This window comes from Zeus faber, assembly GCF_960531495.2.
Source record: "Zeus faber genome assembly, chromosome: 8".
In the NCBI taxonomy this organism is placed as follows: Eukaryota; Metazoa; Chordata; class Actinopteri; order Zeiformes; family Zeidae; genus Zeus; species Zeus faber.
The window spans coordinates 2,313,196-2,327,987 of record NC_137195.1 but is presented as its reverse complement, the minus strand read 5'-3'; the positions used below and the strand labels follow the sequence as shown (position 1 = coordinate 2,327,987).

Below are 14,792 nucleotides of genomic sequence, written 5' to 3'. Positions count from 1 at the left end.
AGGAAGCAGAGAGTTCCCAGAATGCCGAGCGGCGAGGCGGACAGCCAGCCACGCCGTCACGCTGGTGGGTTTAACGTTTAACTTCACAATTTAAAAGAGAGAGAGAGGGAGAGAGAGAGAAAAAAAACCTGGAAAAAAAAGTGGAAAATTTGTCAATTGCAATAAACCCCAAAAATAAGAAAAGGTTTTAAAAAGTGGGCAGTATTTATAAAAGGTAGAAGCAGGTTCAGGGTCATTCCCGTTGCCAGGTTTTCCCTCCCTCCCTGCACCGGTCAGCTGGACCTCCTGGTTGGTGTGCATCCACAAAGCCAAGCGGTTCTAACTCCTGGACCGGGTTTCACTTCCTGGACCCGGATCCTCCAGCGCTGCTCAGTAACAACACAAAGGCAACGCTGCCGCCATTGTTTTCACCTGCTCCATGTTTTTATTTATTTTATTATGAATTCAAAGAAAAAGTAAATGAAAGCTGAAAGATGTTTCCATGAAGGGAAGTGGCAGCTTGTTTATTTTACTACAGATCAGAAGCATATGCTGCAACAGACCGAAGGGTTTACTTTGTAGTATGATATGAAAACACCATCTGCCCCGCTAACCGCCGCCCGGCACAGCCGCCGCCGCCGCCGCCACTACCTGGCCGCGGTGTGCGACAGGATGATGTTAGCGGCTCCATTAACCCCTCGCGGCCGGGATTACTCCACCAGCGATGTTACTAGTGACTGAACAATGAGCTGAGCACCTGCACGTCAGTCTGATGAGACTTAGAGACGTTATGAGCACACACACACACACACACACACACACACACACACACTCACACACACACACACACACAGAAATTAGGCGTTTCTTCACAAATTTGCATTTACAATAAGTATTATTATTATTATTATTATTATTATTATTATTATTATTATTATTATATATAACAATTATAATATAATATAATATAATATAATATAATATAATATAATATAATATAATATAATATAATATAATATAATATAATATAATAATAATAATAATAATAATTATTATTATTATTATTATTATTATTATTATTATTATTATTATCATGTCAAAGAAATGCACCAATTGCACAACTTCCAGAGAGTGAATGTGTTGATACAGAGGTGGAGGTTCCTGTTCATTTTTTAGTTTCTGTCTCATATCAGCATCATGTTTCATCTTCATCATCAGCTTTATTTACATGAACAACTTGTTTCTCAGCTCAAGCTTCATGTTTATGGTTTTATTTCATTACTTATTGGATAAAATCACATTTTTCCCGGCATCTGCGACATCTCATCAGTGGGCTAATGGCTGACGGAGGAAGAGAGAGGGGCAGGGGTGGAGGGATGGAGGAATGGAGGGAAGGAGGGAAGGAGGGATGAGGGATGGAGGGGTGGGGGAAGGACGGAAGGAGGGAAGGAGGGAAGGAGGGATGGAGTAGGGAGGGATGGAGAGATGGAGTGAAGGAGGGAGGGAGGGAAGGAGGGATTGAGGGAAGGAGGGATGGAGTAGGGAAGGATGGAGAGATGGAGTGAAGGAGGGAGGGAGGGAAGGAGGGATGGAGGGAAGGAGGGATGGAGTAGGGAAGGATGGAGAAATGGAGTGAAGGAGGGAGGGAGGGAAGGAGGGATGGAGGGATGGAGGGATGGAGTGAAGGGGTGGAGGGATGGAGTGAAGGAGGGAGGGAGGGATGGAGGGATGGAGTGAAGGAGGGAAGGAGGGATGGAGTGAAGGAGGGATGGAGGGATGGCGTGAAGGAGGGATGGAGGGATGGAGGGATGAGGTGAAGGGGTGGAGGGATGGAGGGATGGAGTAAAGGAGGGATGGAGGGAGCGGTTGGAGCTGGATGGAGGACAGGAGCCCCAGTGAGAGAGGACATATGTTCCAGAAAGTGTTTGGACGGAGGCTGCATGAAACCCCATGCAGTGTGTGTGTGTGACCTCTGCCATCCCTCCCTCCTCCTCTTCCTCTTCCTCTTCCTCCTCCTCTTCCTCCTCTTCCTCCTCCTCTTCCTCTCCAGATCACTAGTGTCTTTTCTCTTCTGGTAAAACAAGGACGACCTTGTGAAGCAGCGTTTTGTGTTCAGAGCGACACGTCCCACTGACGAGCGTGCACGAGCTGACGAGCGTGCACGAGCTGACGAGCGTGCACAGGCCTGGGTCCACCACGTGCGCTGAGCCCATGATACCATCCCATGATATGTTGTGATATTTGTGAGGGAAATTTGTTGCAACAGTTGTAAGATCACACTCAGAAATCACTCCGGTGTGGAGGGCGGGGCTTATCACAATGGGGCGGGGCTTATCGCCGTGGACGGGGCGGGGCTTATCACAACGGGGCGGGGCTTATCGCCGTGGACGGGGCGGGGCTTATCACATGCCGTTTCCGACTCCACAGAAACGAAGGAGATTTCAGGGGCCTCGAAGAGAAAACCTAACCGTCGTCATGGCAACAACAACACGGAACTTTGGGAGTGAATACAATTTTGAACTGAACTAAAATCGATTGAACTGAGTTATAATTCTTATTTTGCCGTTGGTTGAATTTCCTGAATTTTGAGCGGGTTAGCACGTTAGCACGTTAGCGCTAAGAGCGGGTGGCGCTGCCTTGGAGAAACCGAGGAAATGGAAGCGACAGGAAACCAGGAGGCGGAGGAGATGGATGAAGTGACGCTGATGAAGCGCCCGCGGTATTAGGCAGATAAAGTCATTGATTGTGCAATAAATCGCCGCCAGGAGGAGGCGGAGGAGCGAGGGGACGGAGATGATGCATGAGCTTCATACATCACAGAGCGAGCGGCGTCCGTGTAAAATCACAATCTTTTATTTGGAATCATCAGTTTACTGCGCGGGCGCTCTCCGACTCCACCTTCACAGACAACGTGCGTTTAAATCCGTCAGATCATGGCTTCACCACGGATCCTGTTAGCGTACGTACTGCGCAGGTAATACACCAAACAACACAAGGAATATCGTGATCCCTCTGACGCATCAAGAGCTGGAGCGTCCTCCTCCGCCTCTGATGCAACACCACCTCTGATGCAGCCATTTTCTAAAAGCTCCCAATCACAGAGTGACAGGAAGAGGGGGACGGGGGCGAGAGAGAGTGGGGGAGGGAGGGAGAGCGGCCCCGAACTGCCTTTTCTTCCTCCCGACACCGACAAGTGATTGAGATCGACCACCGGCCTCCACCCGCTGCAACGGCCCTGGATCAATGGAGACGCCTCCACCTTGGACGCCCACCATTAAGCAGATGGTGTCGTTGGAGCACTGCTCCATCTGGGCGACCAAGAGCAGACAGAGACAGAGCGAGGGAGTGCTGCCCAACTGGCACTACACTGGCACCCCCACCCACCTCCACCCACCTCCACCTAGGGCTGGTTGTCAGGGTTTCCAGCAGCCAGAGGAGCAGTGGCGAGGACAGCGCCCTCTGCTGGTTCCCACATGAAGCTCCTGACTCACAAAGCGTCCACGCAGACAGAGAATTTGACAAAAAGCTTTAAAAAAATGGTAATTATATGGTTGATAATGAAACTCGGATCCCAACCATTTATTATTATTATTATTATTATTATTATTATTATTATTATTATTATTATTGTTGTTATTATTATTATTATTGCTATTATTATTATTATTATTATTGTTATTATTATTATTATTATTATTATTAGTATTATTATTATTATTATTATTATTAGTATTATTGTTATTATTATTATTATTATTATTAGTATTATTGTTGTTATTATTATTATTATTGCTATTATTATTATTATTATTGTTATTATTATTATTATTATTATTATTATTGTTATTATTATTATTATTATTATTATTATTATTATTATTGTTATTGTTATTGTTATTATTATTATTATTATTATTATTGTTATTATTATTATTATTAGTAGTAGTAGTAGTAGTAGTAGTAGTAGTAGTAGTATTGTTGTTGTTGTTATTATTATTATTATTGTTATAATAATTATCAGTATTATTCTCTTTTTTTTTGTTATTGTTGTTATTATTTGAAAGGAAGTAAACAAGCGGCCTCGTCCCTCGTTGCTTGTCAAACCACAGGTGCAGGAACGACGCCGCTGCCAAACAAAAGAGCGATTTTTAAAAAAAGGACTCGACGCTGAAACACACACACACGTAAAACCACACGTACACACACACATGTAAAAACACACGCACACACACGCACACACACACATGTAAAAACACACGTACACACACACACACACACATGTAAAAACACATGTACACAATCATGTAAAAACACACACACACACACATGGAAAAACACATGTACACACACATGTAAAAACACACGTACACACACATGTAAAAACACACACACACACACACGTAAAAATACATCTACACACACACACACACACACACACACACGTAAAGACACACGTACACACACACACACATGTAAAAACACACACACACACATGTAAAAACACACGTACACACACACACACACATGTAAAAACACACGTACACACACACACACATGTAAAAACACATGTACACACACATGTAAAAACACACGTACACACACATGTAAAAACACACACACACACACATGTAAAAACACATGTACACACACATGTAAAAACACACGTACACACACATGTAAAAACACACACACACACACACATGTAAAAACACATGTACACACACATGTAAAAACACACGTACACACATGTAAAAACACACACACACACACATGTAAAAATACATCTACACACACACACACACACACACGTAAAGACACACGTACAAACACACACACACACACATGTAAAAACACACGTACACACACACACACATGTAAAAACACATGTACACACACATGTAAAAACACACACACACACACATGTAAAAACACATGTACACACACATGTAAAAACACACGTACACACACATGTAAAAACACACACACACACGTAAAAATACATCTACACACACACACACACACACACACACACACACACACGTAAAGACACACGTACACACACACACACACGTAAAAACACACACACACACACACACACATGTAAAAACACATGTACACACACACACGTAAAAACACACCTACACACACACACACACATGTAAAAACACATGTACACACACATGTAAAAACACACGTACACACACATGTAAAAACACACACACACACATGTAAAAACACATGTACACACACATGTAAAAACACACGTACACACACATGTAAAAACACACACACACACACATGTAAAAATACATCTACACACACACACACACACACGTAAAGACACACGTACACACACACACACACACACACACGTAAAAACACACGTACACACACACACACACACACACACACACGTAAAGACACACGTACACGTACACACACACACACACGTAAAAACACACGTACACACACACACACACACGCTGCGTTTTGGTACAAACAACACAGGGTCTGGGTGGTCCGGGGTCTCGCTCACTCTACCGCTGTAGGAGGAGAACGAGGGAAAAACAAAATGATCTTTTTCCAAATCGTCGGGGGAAACAGAACGGAAAGTCACAGGCGTCACGGCTCCTCGCCGCACACAGGTGCATTGTGGGCCAGGCGCCCCCCCCAGCTTCGTTTTGGGGGAAAGGCGGTGGATGGTGCGTTGTGATCTGCTGGTCAGGACACAAGCAGCGGCAGGGGTCCGGTGACACCCCCTCACACCTCCGCTGCCATGGTACCGTGTGCAGGGTGTGTGTGTGTGTGTTACTGTGTGTGTGTGTGTGTGAGTGTGTTACTGTGTGTGTGTGTGTGAGTGTGTGTGTGTGTTACTGTGTGTGTGTGTGAGTGTGTTACTGTGTGTGTGTGTGTGTGTGTTACTGTGTGTGTGTGTGTGTGAGTGTGTGTGTGTTACTGTGTGTGTGTGTGTGTGTGTGCATGTGTGTGTGTGTGTGTTACTGTGTGTGTGTGCATGTGTGTGTGTGTGTTACTGTGTGTGTGTGTGTGTGTGTGTTACTGTGTGTGTGTGTGAGTGTGTGTGTGTGTTACTGTGTGTGTGTGTGCATGTGTGTGTGTGTGTGTGTGTGTTACTTTGTGTGTGCATGTGTTTCTGTGTGTGTTTCTGTGTGTGTGTGTGTGTTTGTGTGTGTGTGCATGTGTGTGTGAGTGTGTGTGTATGTGTGTGTGTGTGTTTCTGTGTTTATGTGTGTGTGTGTGTGAATGTGTGTGTGCGTGCGTGCATGTGTGTGTGTGTGTGTGTATGTAGTTGTGTGTGTGTACATGTGTGTGCATGCCTGCGTGTGTGTGTGTTTGTGTATGTGTGTACATGTGTGTGTGTGTGTATATGTGTACGTGTGTGCGTGTGTGTGTGCATGTGTGTGTGTGTGTGTGTGTGTGTGTGTGTGTGTGTGTGTGTGTGTGTACATGTGTGTGTGTGTGTGTGTGTGTGTGTGTGTGTGTGTGTGTGTACATGTGTGTGTGTGTGTGTGTGTGTGTACATGTGTGTGTGTGTGTGTGTGTGTGTGTGTGTGTGATGGTTGTGCACGGTGCTCCTCCTCACGTCAGGAAGGATTTCTCCTCCGACATGAAGGTATTGATCCATATTCTGCTCCTGTCTCCAGATGACAACTCTCACATTGTTTTTCACACGGTGATTCGGGGCAAAAAGCCCCCGGGAAGGACCAGCACCGGGACCCGGACCAGAACCAGGACCAGGACCAGCAACACGACCTGCACCAGCATCAGCTCCAATACCAGTATCCATGCCAACATCATCAATAATAGTGTATTTCCTTGTACCAGGACCATATCAACATCAGAACCAGTATAATTATTTACATCAGAACCATCACCACTATGAGAATCAGCACAAGCATCAGTACCAGCATCAGCACATGCACTCATACCGGTACCAGCATCATCAGTGATACCAGTATCAGCAACAGTACCAGTATCAGTGTTGGTACCAGCATCACAACGCGTATCAGTACCAGCATCATCACCAGTACCAGCATCAGTACCAGCACCAGTACCAGCACCAGTACCTCATCTTCCCAGTAGAGATGGGATGATGGAGAGACCTTCGAAAGCAACTTTGTCCACGAGATGCTTTTACTATTCCACTGCAACCGAAACCAAGTATGAAACATTTAAAATACTTAAAAATGTGTTTTCCTGCTCTGTTCGAGAGCAGTGTAGTGGGGGAAGAAAGGGAATACCATCAAATAAAATGAAATACCATCAAATAAAATGAAATACCATCAAATAAAATGAAATACCATCAAATAAAATGAAATACCATCAAATAAAATGAAATACAATACAATACAATACAATACAATACAATACAATACAATACAATACAATACAATGAAATGAAATGAAATGAAATGAAATTACATTGAATTAAATTAAATTAGTTAAATGAAATGAAATGAAATGAAATGAAATGAAATGAAATGAAATGAAATTCAATTCAATCAAACTCAATTAAATTCAATTAAATTCAATTCCATTAAATGACATTAAATTGAATATAATTATATAAAATGAAAGTGTGAGAGAATCTAACTTTGTGCTGGAGCAGGATGGAGGAGGCGCGGGATGTGGGAAACAAAAGGAATGGCGGTAATAATAATAATAATAATAATAATAATAATAATAATAATAATAATAATAAACCAAAATTCATTTTATCAAATTAAAAAATTCAAAAACAACAACGTTGAAATAATAAGAGAAAAATAGAGAAACGAGCTGCATGGAGCCCCGTCCTGTTGCGCGTCGCGCTGTGGAATGATCCGTGAAGCGTCTTTATTCTCAGCTGCTTCGGTTTCCTTCTCGCGCCACGACTTCCAAACTTTCAGACACAAATTTCAAATTGAATTCAATTTAAATTCAATTTAAAAATCAAACCAATTCCCTCCCAGGTCGCTCTTTTTTTCCCTTTTTTTTGGGGGGAGAACTCACCTATTCTGATGACGTGCGGCATCCCGTCCGAGCAGCGGAGCCAGCAGAGACACGCCGCCAGCCGGGTCCAGTATTCCCACACCCCGCTCCCGGTGGTCACCATCATGCCCGCTCGGCTTCTTTAAAATTCCACAGACGGAGCAGCGGCGGCGGCGGCGGCAGCGGAAGGAGGAGGTGGAGGAGGAGGTGGAGGAGGAGGAGAAAGGCGGGAAGGGAGACGCGGGGTGACGCTCATGGTGCTGCTGCGTCTCCTCCAGGACTCTCCGTGCTCCGCTCCCTCACACGCGGGCGGAGGCTCTCCAGTGTGATCAGGGTGGAGGAGAGGAGGACGGAGCTCCACCTGCTGCAGACTCTCTCCTCCCACTGAGCTGCAGCCGCGCTGGAGTCCCGCAACACGGAGCGGCGCAACTGCGCCTGCGGAACTTTGGCTCCGACCTTTTCCGCCGCCTTGGACCCCAAAAAATAAAAGCTTTTATTGTGAAGGGCGGAGGGTGCGGAGGGTGCGGAGGGTGCGGAGGGTGCGGAGGGTGCGGGGGGTGCGGGGGGTGCGGGGGGTGCGGAGGGTGCGGAGGGTGCGGGGGGTGCGGAGGGGGCGGAGGGGGCGGGGGGTGCGGGGGGTGCGGGGGGTGCGGAGATAGAAGATGCTCAATGTCAGGTCACGTCCAGGCGCCCGCGCCTCCTCCACCCGCGCCGCAGCTTCAGTTCCGTTGAAAAGTCTTGAACGTTCTTCGTTGTTTGACGATGATTCTACTTCAGCAACGAACTGAGTTCGAGTCCAAGATGAAGAAGGAGCTGCCATGATACACGGTAGCAAACAAATACTACATGTACGTAGCAAACAAATACTACATGTACTGTAGCAAACAAATACTACATGTACGTAGCAAACAAATACTACATGTACTGTAGTACTCAATACTACATGTACGGTAGCAAACAAATACTGCATGTACTGTAGTACTCAATACTACATGTACGGTAGCAAACAAATACTGCATGTACTGTAGTACTCAATACTACATGTACGGTAGCAAACAAATACTACATGTACGTAGCAAACAAATACTACATGTACTGTAGCAAACAAATACTGCATGTACTGTAGTACTCAATACTACATGTACGGTAGCAAACAAATACTGCATGTACTGTAGTACTCAATACTACATGTACGGTAGCAAACAAATACTGCATGTACTGTAGTACTCAATACTACATGTACGGTAGCAAACAAATACTACATGTACTGTAGTACTCAATACTACATGTACTGTAGCAAACAAATACTACATGTACTGTAGCAAACAAATACTACATGTACTGTAGCAAACAAATACTACATGAACTGTAGCAAACAAATACTACATGTACTGTAGCAAACAAATACTACATGTACTGTAGCAAACAAATACTAAATGTACTGTAGTACTCAATACTACATGTATGGTAGCAAACAAATACTACATGTACTGTAGTACTCAATACTACATGTACTGTAGCAAACAAATACTACATGTACTGTAGCAAACAAATACTACATGTACTGTAGTACTCAATACTACATGTACTGTAGCAAACAAATACAACATGTACTGTAGCAAACAAATACTACATGTACTGTAGCAAACAAATACTACATGTACTGTAGTACCCAATACTACATGTACTGTAGTACTCACTACTACATGTACTGTAGCAAACAAATACTACATGTACGGTAGCAAACAAATACTACATGTACGGTAGCAAACAAATACTACATGTACTGTAGTACTCAATACTACATGTACTGTAGCAAACAAAGACTACATGTACGGTAGCAAACAAATACTACATGTACTGTAGTACTCAATACTACATGTACTGTAGCAAACAAATACTACACGTACTGTAGCAAACAAATACTACATGTACTGTAGCAAACAAATACTACATGTACTGTAGCAAACAAATACTACATGTACTGTAGCAAACAAATACTACATGTACTGTAGTACTCAATACTACATGTACTGTAGCAAACAAATACTACATGAACTGTAGCAAACAAATACTACATGTACTGTAGCAAACAAATACTACATGTACTGTAGTACTCAATACTACATGTACTGTAGCAAACAAATACTACATGTACGGTAGCAAACAAATACTACATGTACTGTAGTACTCAATACTACATGTACTGTAGCAAACAAATACTACATGTACTGTAGCAAAGAAATACTACATGTACTGTAGCAAACAAATACTACATGTACTGTAGTACTCAAAACTACATGTACTGTAGTACTCAATACTACATGTACTGTAGCAAACAAATACTACATGTACTGTAGCAAACAAATACAACATGTACGGTAGCAAACAAATACTACATGTACTGTAGTACTCAATACTACATGTACTGTAGCAAACAATACTACATGTACTGTAGCAAACAAATACTACATGTACGGTAGCAAACAAATACTACATGTACTGTAGCAAACAAATACTACATGTACTGTAGTACTCAATACTACATGTACTGTAGCTAACAAATACTACATGTACTGTAGCACTCAATACTACATGTACTGTAGCAAACAATACTACATGTACTGTAGCAAACAATACTACATGTACTGTAGCACATAATACTACATTTACTGTAGCAAACAAATACTACATGTACTGTAGCACACAATACTACATGTACTGTAGCAAACAAATACTACATGTACTGTAGCAAACAAATACTACATGTACTGTAGCACACAATACTACATGTACTGTAGCAAACAAATACTGCATACGGTGGAAATGTGAGTACTTGTTTGTTTATTTCTGTCTCCAAAGTAGATGGACTGCACTGTAGCCTGCGGCACGCGGTTTGCTTCACTGTGGATGTATTTATTGTATTTTATTTTCAGATTTTTCCGCGATTGAAAGTGTCATGTGTGTAACTATGTTTCATGTGTAAAGTGTCATGTGTGTAACTATGTTTCATGTGTAAAGTGTCATGTGTGTAACTATGTTTCATGTGTAAAGTGTCATGTGTGTAACTAACTTTCATGTGTAAAGTGTCATGTGTGTAACTATGTTTCATGTGTAAAGTGTCATGTGTGTAACTATGTTTCATGTGTAAAGTGTCATGTGTGTAACTATGTTTCAAGTGTAAAGTGTCATGTGTGTAACTATGTTTCATGTGTAAAGTGTCATGTGTGTAACTATGTTTCATGTGTAAAGTGTCATGTGTGTAACTATGTTTCATGTGTAAAGTTTCATGTGTGTAACTAGGTATCATGTTTAAAGTGTCATGTGTGTAACTAAGTTTCATGTGTTAAGTGTCATGTGTGTAACTATGTTTCATGTGTAAAGTTTCATGTGTGTAACTAGGTATCATGTTTAAAGTGTCATGTGTGTAACTAAGTTTCATGTGTAAAGTTTCATGTGTGTAACTATATTTCATAAGTAAAGTGTCATGTGAGTAACTAGGTTTCATGTGTAAAGTGTCATGTGTGTAACTAGGTATCATGTTTAAAGTGTCATGTGTGTAACTATGTTTCATGTGTAAAGTGTCATGTGTGTAACTAACTTTCATGTGTAAAGTGTCATGTGTGTAACTATGTTTCATGTGTAAAGTGTCATGTGTGTAACTATGTTTCAAGTGTAAAGTGTCATGTGTGTAACTATGTTTCATGTGTAAAGTGTCATGTGTGTAACTATGTTTCATGTGTAAAGTGTCATGTGTGTAACTATGTTTCATGTGTAAAGTTTCATGTGTGTAACTAGGTATCATGTTTAAAGTGTCATGTGTGTAACTAAGTTTCATGTGTAAAGTTTCATGTGTGTAACTAGGTATCATGTTTAAAGTGTCATGTGTGTAACTAAGTTTCATGTGTAAAGTGTCATGTGTGTAACTATGTTTCATGTGTAAAGTTTCATGTGTGTAACTAGGTATCATGTTTAAAGTGTCATGTGTGTAACTAAGTTTCATGTGTAAAGTTTCATGTGTGTAACTATGTTTCATGAGTAAAGTGTCATGTGAGTAACTAGGTTTCATGTGTAAAGTGTCATGTGTGTAACTAGGTATCATGTTTAAAGTGTCATGTGTGTAACTAGGTTTCATGTGTAAAGTGGCATGTGTCTATGTTTCATGAGTAAAGTGTCATGTGTGTAACTATGTTTCATGTGTAAAGTGTCATGTGTGTAACTATGTTTCATGTGTAAAGTGTCAAGTGTGTAACAGTTTCATGTGTAAAGTGTCATGTGTGTAACTATGTTTCATGTGTAAAGTGTCATGTGTGTAACTATGTTTCATGTGTAAAGTGTCATGTGTTTAATTATGTTTTATGTCGTATCTGTAGTATTACACAATACTACATGTACTGTAGCAAACAATACTACATGTAATGTAGCACATAATACTACATTTACTGTAGCAAACAAATACTACATGTACTGTAGCACACAATACTACATGTACTGTAGCAAACAAATACTACATGTACTGTAGCAAACAAATACTACATGTACTGTAGCACACAATACTACATGTACTGTAGCAAACAAATACTGCATGTACTGTAGCAAACAATACTACATGTACTGTAGCAAACAAATACTACTTGTACTGTAGCACACAAATACTACATGTTCTGTAGCAAACAATGCTACATGTACTGTAGCAAGCAATACGACATGTACTGTAGCAAACAAATACTACATGTACTGTAGTACTCAATACTACATGTACTGTAGCAAACAAATACTACATGTACTGTAGCAAAAAAATACTACATGTACTGTAGCAAACAAATACTACATGTACTGTAGTACTCAATACTACATGTACTGTAGCAAACAAATACTACATGTACGTAGCAAACAAATACTACATGTACTGTTGTACTCAATACTACATGTACGGTAGCAAACAAATACTGCATGTACTGTAGTACTCAATACTACATGTACGGTAGCAAACAAATACTGCATGTACTGTAGTACTCAATACTACATGTACGGTAGCAAACAAATACTACATGTACTGTAGTACTCAATACTACATGTACTGTAGCAAACAAATACTACATGTACTGTAGCAAACAAATACTACATGTACTGTAGCAAACAAATACTACATGAACTGTAGCAAACAAATACTACATGTACTGTAGCAAACAAATACTACATGAACTGTAGCAAACAAATACTACATGTACTGTAGCAAACAAATACTAAATGTACTGTAGTACTCAATACTACATGTATGGTAGCAAACAAATACTACATGTACTGTAGTACTCAATACTACATGTACTGGAGCAAACAAATACTACATGTACTGTAGCAAACAAATACTACATGTACTGTAGTACTCAATACTACATGTACTGTAGCTAACAAATACAACATGTACTGTAGCAAACAAATACTACATGTACTGTAGCAAACAAATACTACATGTACTGTAGTACCCAATACTACATGTACTGTAGTACTCACTACTACATGTACTGTAGCAAACAAATACTACATGTACGGTAGCAAACAAATACTACATGTACGGTAGCAAACAAATACTACATGTACTGTAGTACTCAATACTACATGTACTGTAGCAAACAAAGACTACATGTACGGTAGCAAACAAATACTACATGTACTGTAGTACTCAATACTACATGTACTGTAGCAAACAAATACTACACGTACTGTAGCAAACAAATACTACATGTACTGTAGCAAACAAATACTACATGTACTGTAGCAAACAAATACTACATGTACTGTAGCAAACAAATACTACATGTACTGTAGTACTCAATACTACATGTACTGTAGCAAACAAATACGACATGAACTGTAGCAAACAAATACTACATGTACTGTATCAAACAAATACTACATGTACTGTAGTACTCAATACTACATGTACTGTAGCAAACAAATACTACATGTACGGTAGCAAACAAATACTACATGTACTGTAGTACTCAATACTACATGTACTGTAGCAAACAAATACTACATGTACTGTAGCAAAGAAATACTACATGTACTGTAGCAAACAAATACTACATGTACTGTAGTACTCAAAACTACATGTACTGTAGTACTCAATACTACATGTACTGTAGCAAACAAATACTACATGTACTGTAGCAAACAAATACAACATGTACGGTAGCAAACAAATTCTACATGTACTGTAGTACTCAATACTACATGTACTGTAGCAAACAATACTACATGTACTGTAGCAAACAAATACTACGTGTACGGTAGCAAACAAATACTACATGTACTGTAGCAAACAAATACTACATGTACTGTAGTACTCAATACTACATGTACTGTAGCTAACAAATACTACATGTACTGTAGCACTCAATACTACATGTACTGTAGCAAACAATACTACATGTACTGTAGCAAACAATACTACATGTACTGTAGCACATAATACTACATTTACTGTAGCAAACAAATACTACATGTACTGTAGCACACAATACTACATGTACTGTAGCAAACAAATACTACATGTACTGTAGCAAACAAATACTACATGTACTGTAGCACACAATACTACATGTACTGTAGCAAACAAATACTGCATACGGTGGAAATGTGAGTACTTGTTTGTTTATTTCTGTCTCCAAAGTAGATGGACTGCACTGTAGCCTGCGGCACGCGGTTTGCTTCACTGTGGATGTATTTATTGTATTTTATTTTCAGATTTTTCCGCGATTGAAAGTGTCATGTGTGTAACTATGTTTCATGTGTAAAGTGTCATGTGTGTAACTATGTTT

At 40.6% G+C, this 14,792-nt stretch overlaps 1 protein-coding gene across 1 annotated transcript in view; it reads right to left on the bottom strand.

The window, feature by feature from the left end:
* The window catches only part of grik3 (glutamate ionotropic receptor kainate type subunit 3), a gene marked incomplete at both ends in the record, with an annotated part of 106,166 nt that extends 98,074 nt beyond the window's left edge, over window positions 1–8,092 (bottom strand). Inside the window, one exon of the mRNA XM_080005771.1 lies at window positions 7,990–8,092. Coding sequence (XP_079861897.1) covers window positions 7,990–8,092 — 103 coding nt within the window. The remainder of the gene's footprint in view (window positions 1–7,989) is intronic.
* Between the last annotated feature and the right edge of the window lie 6,700 nt (window positions 8,093–14,792).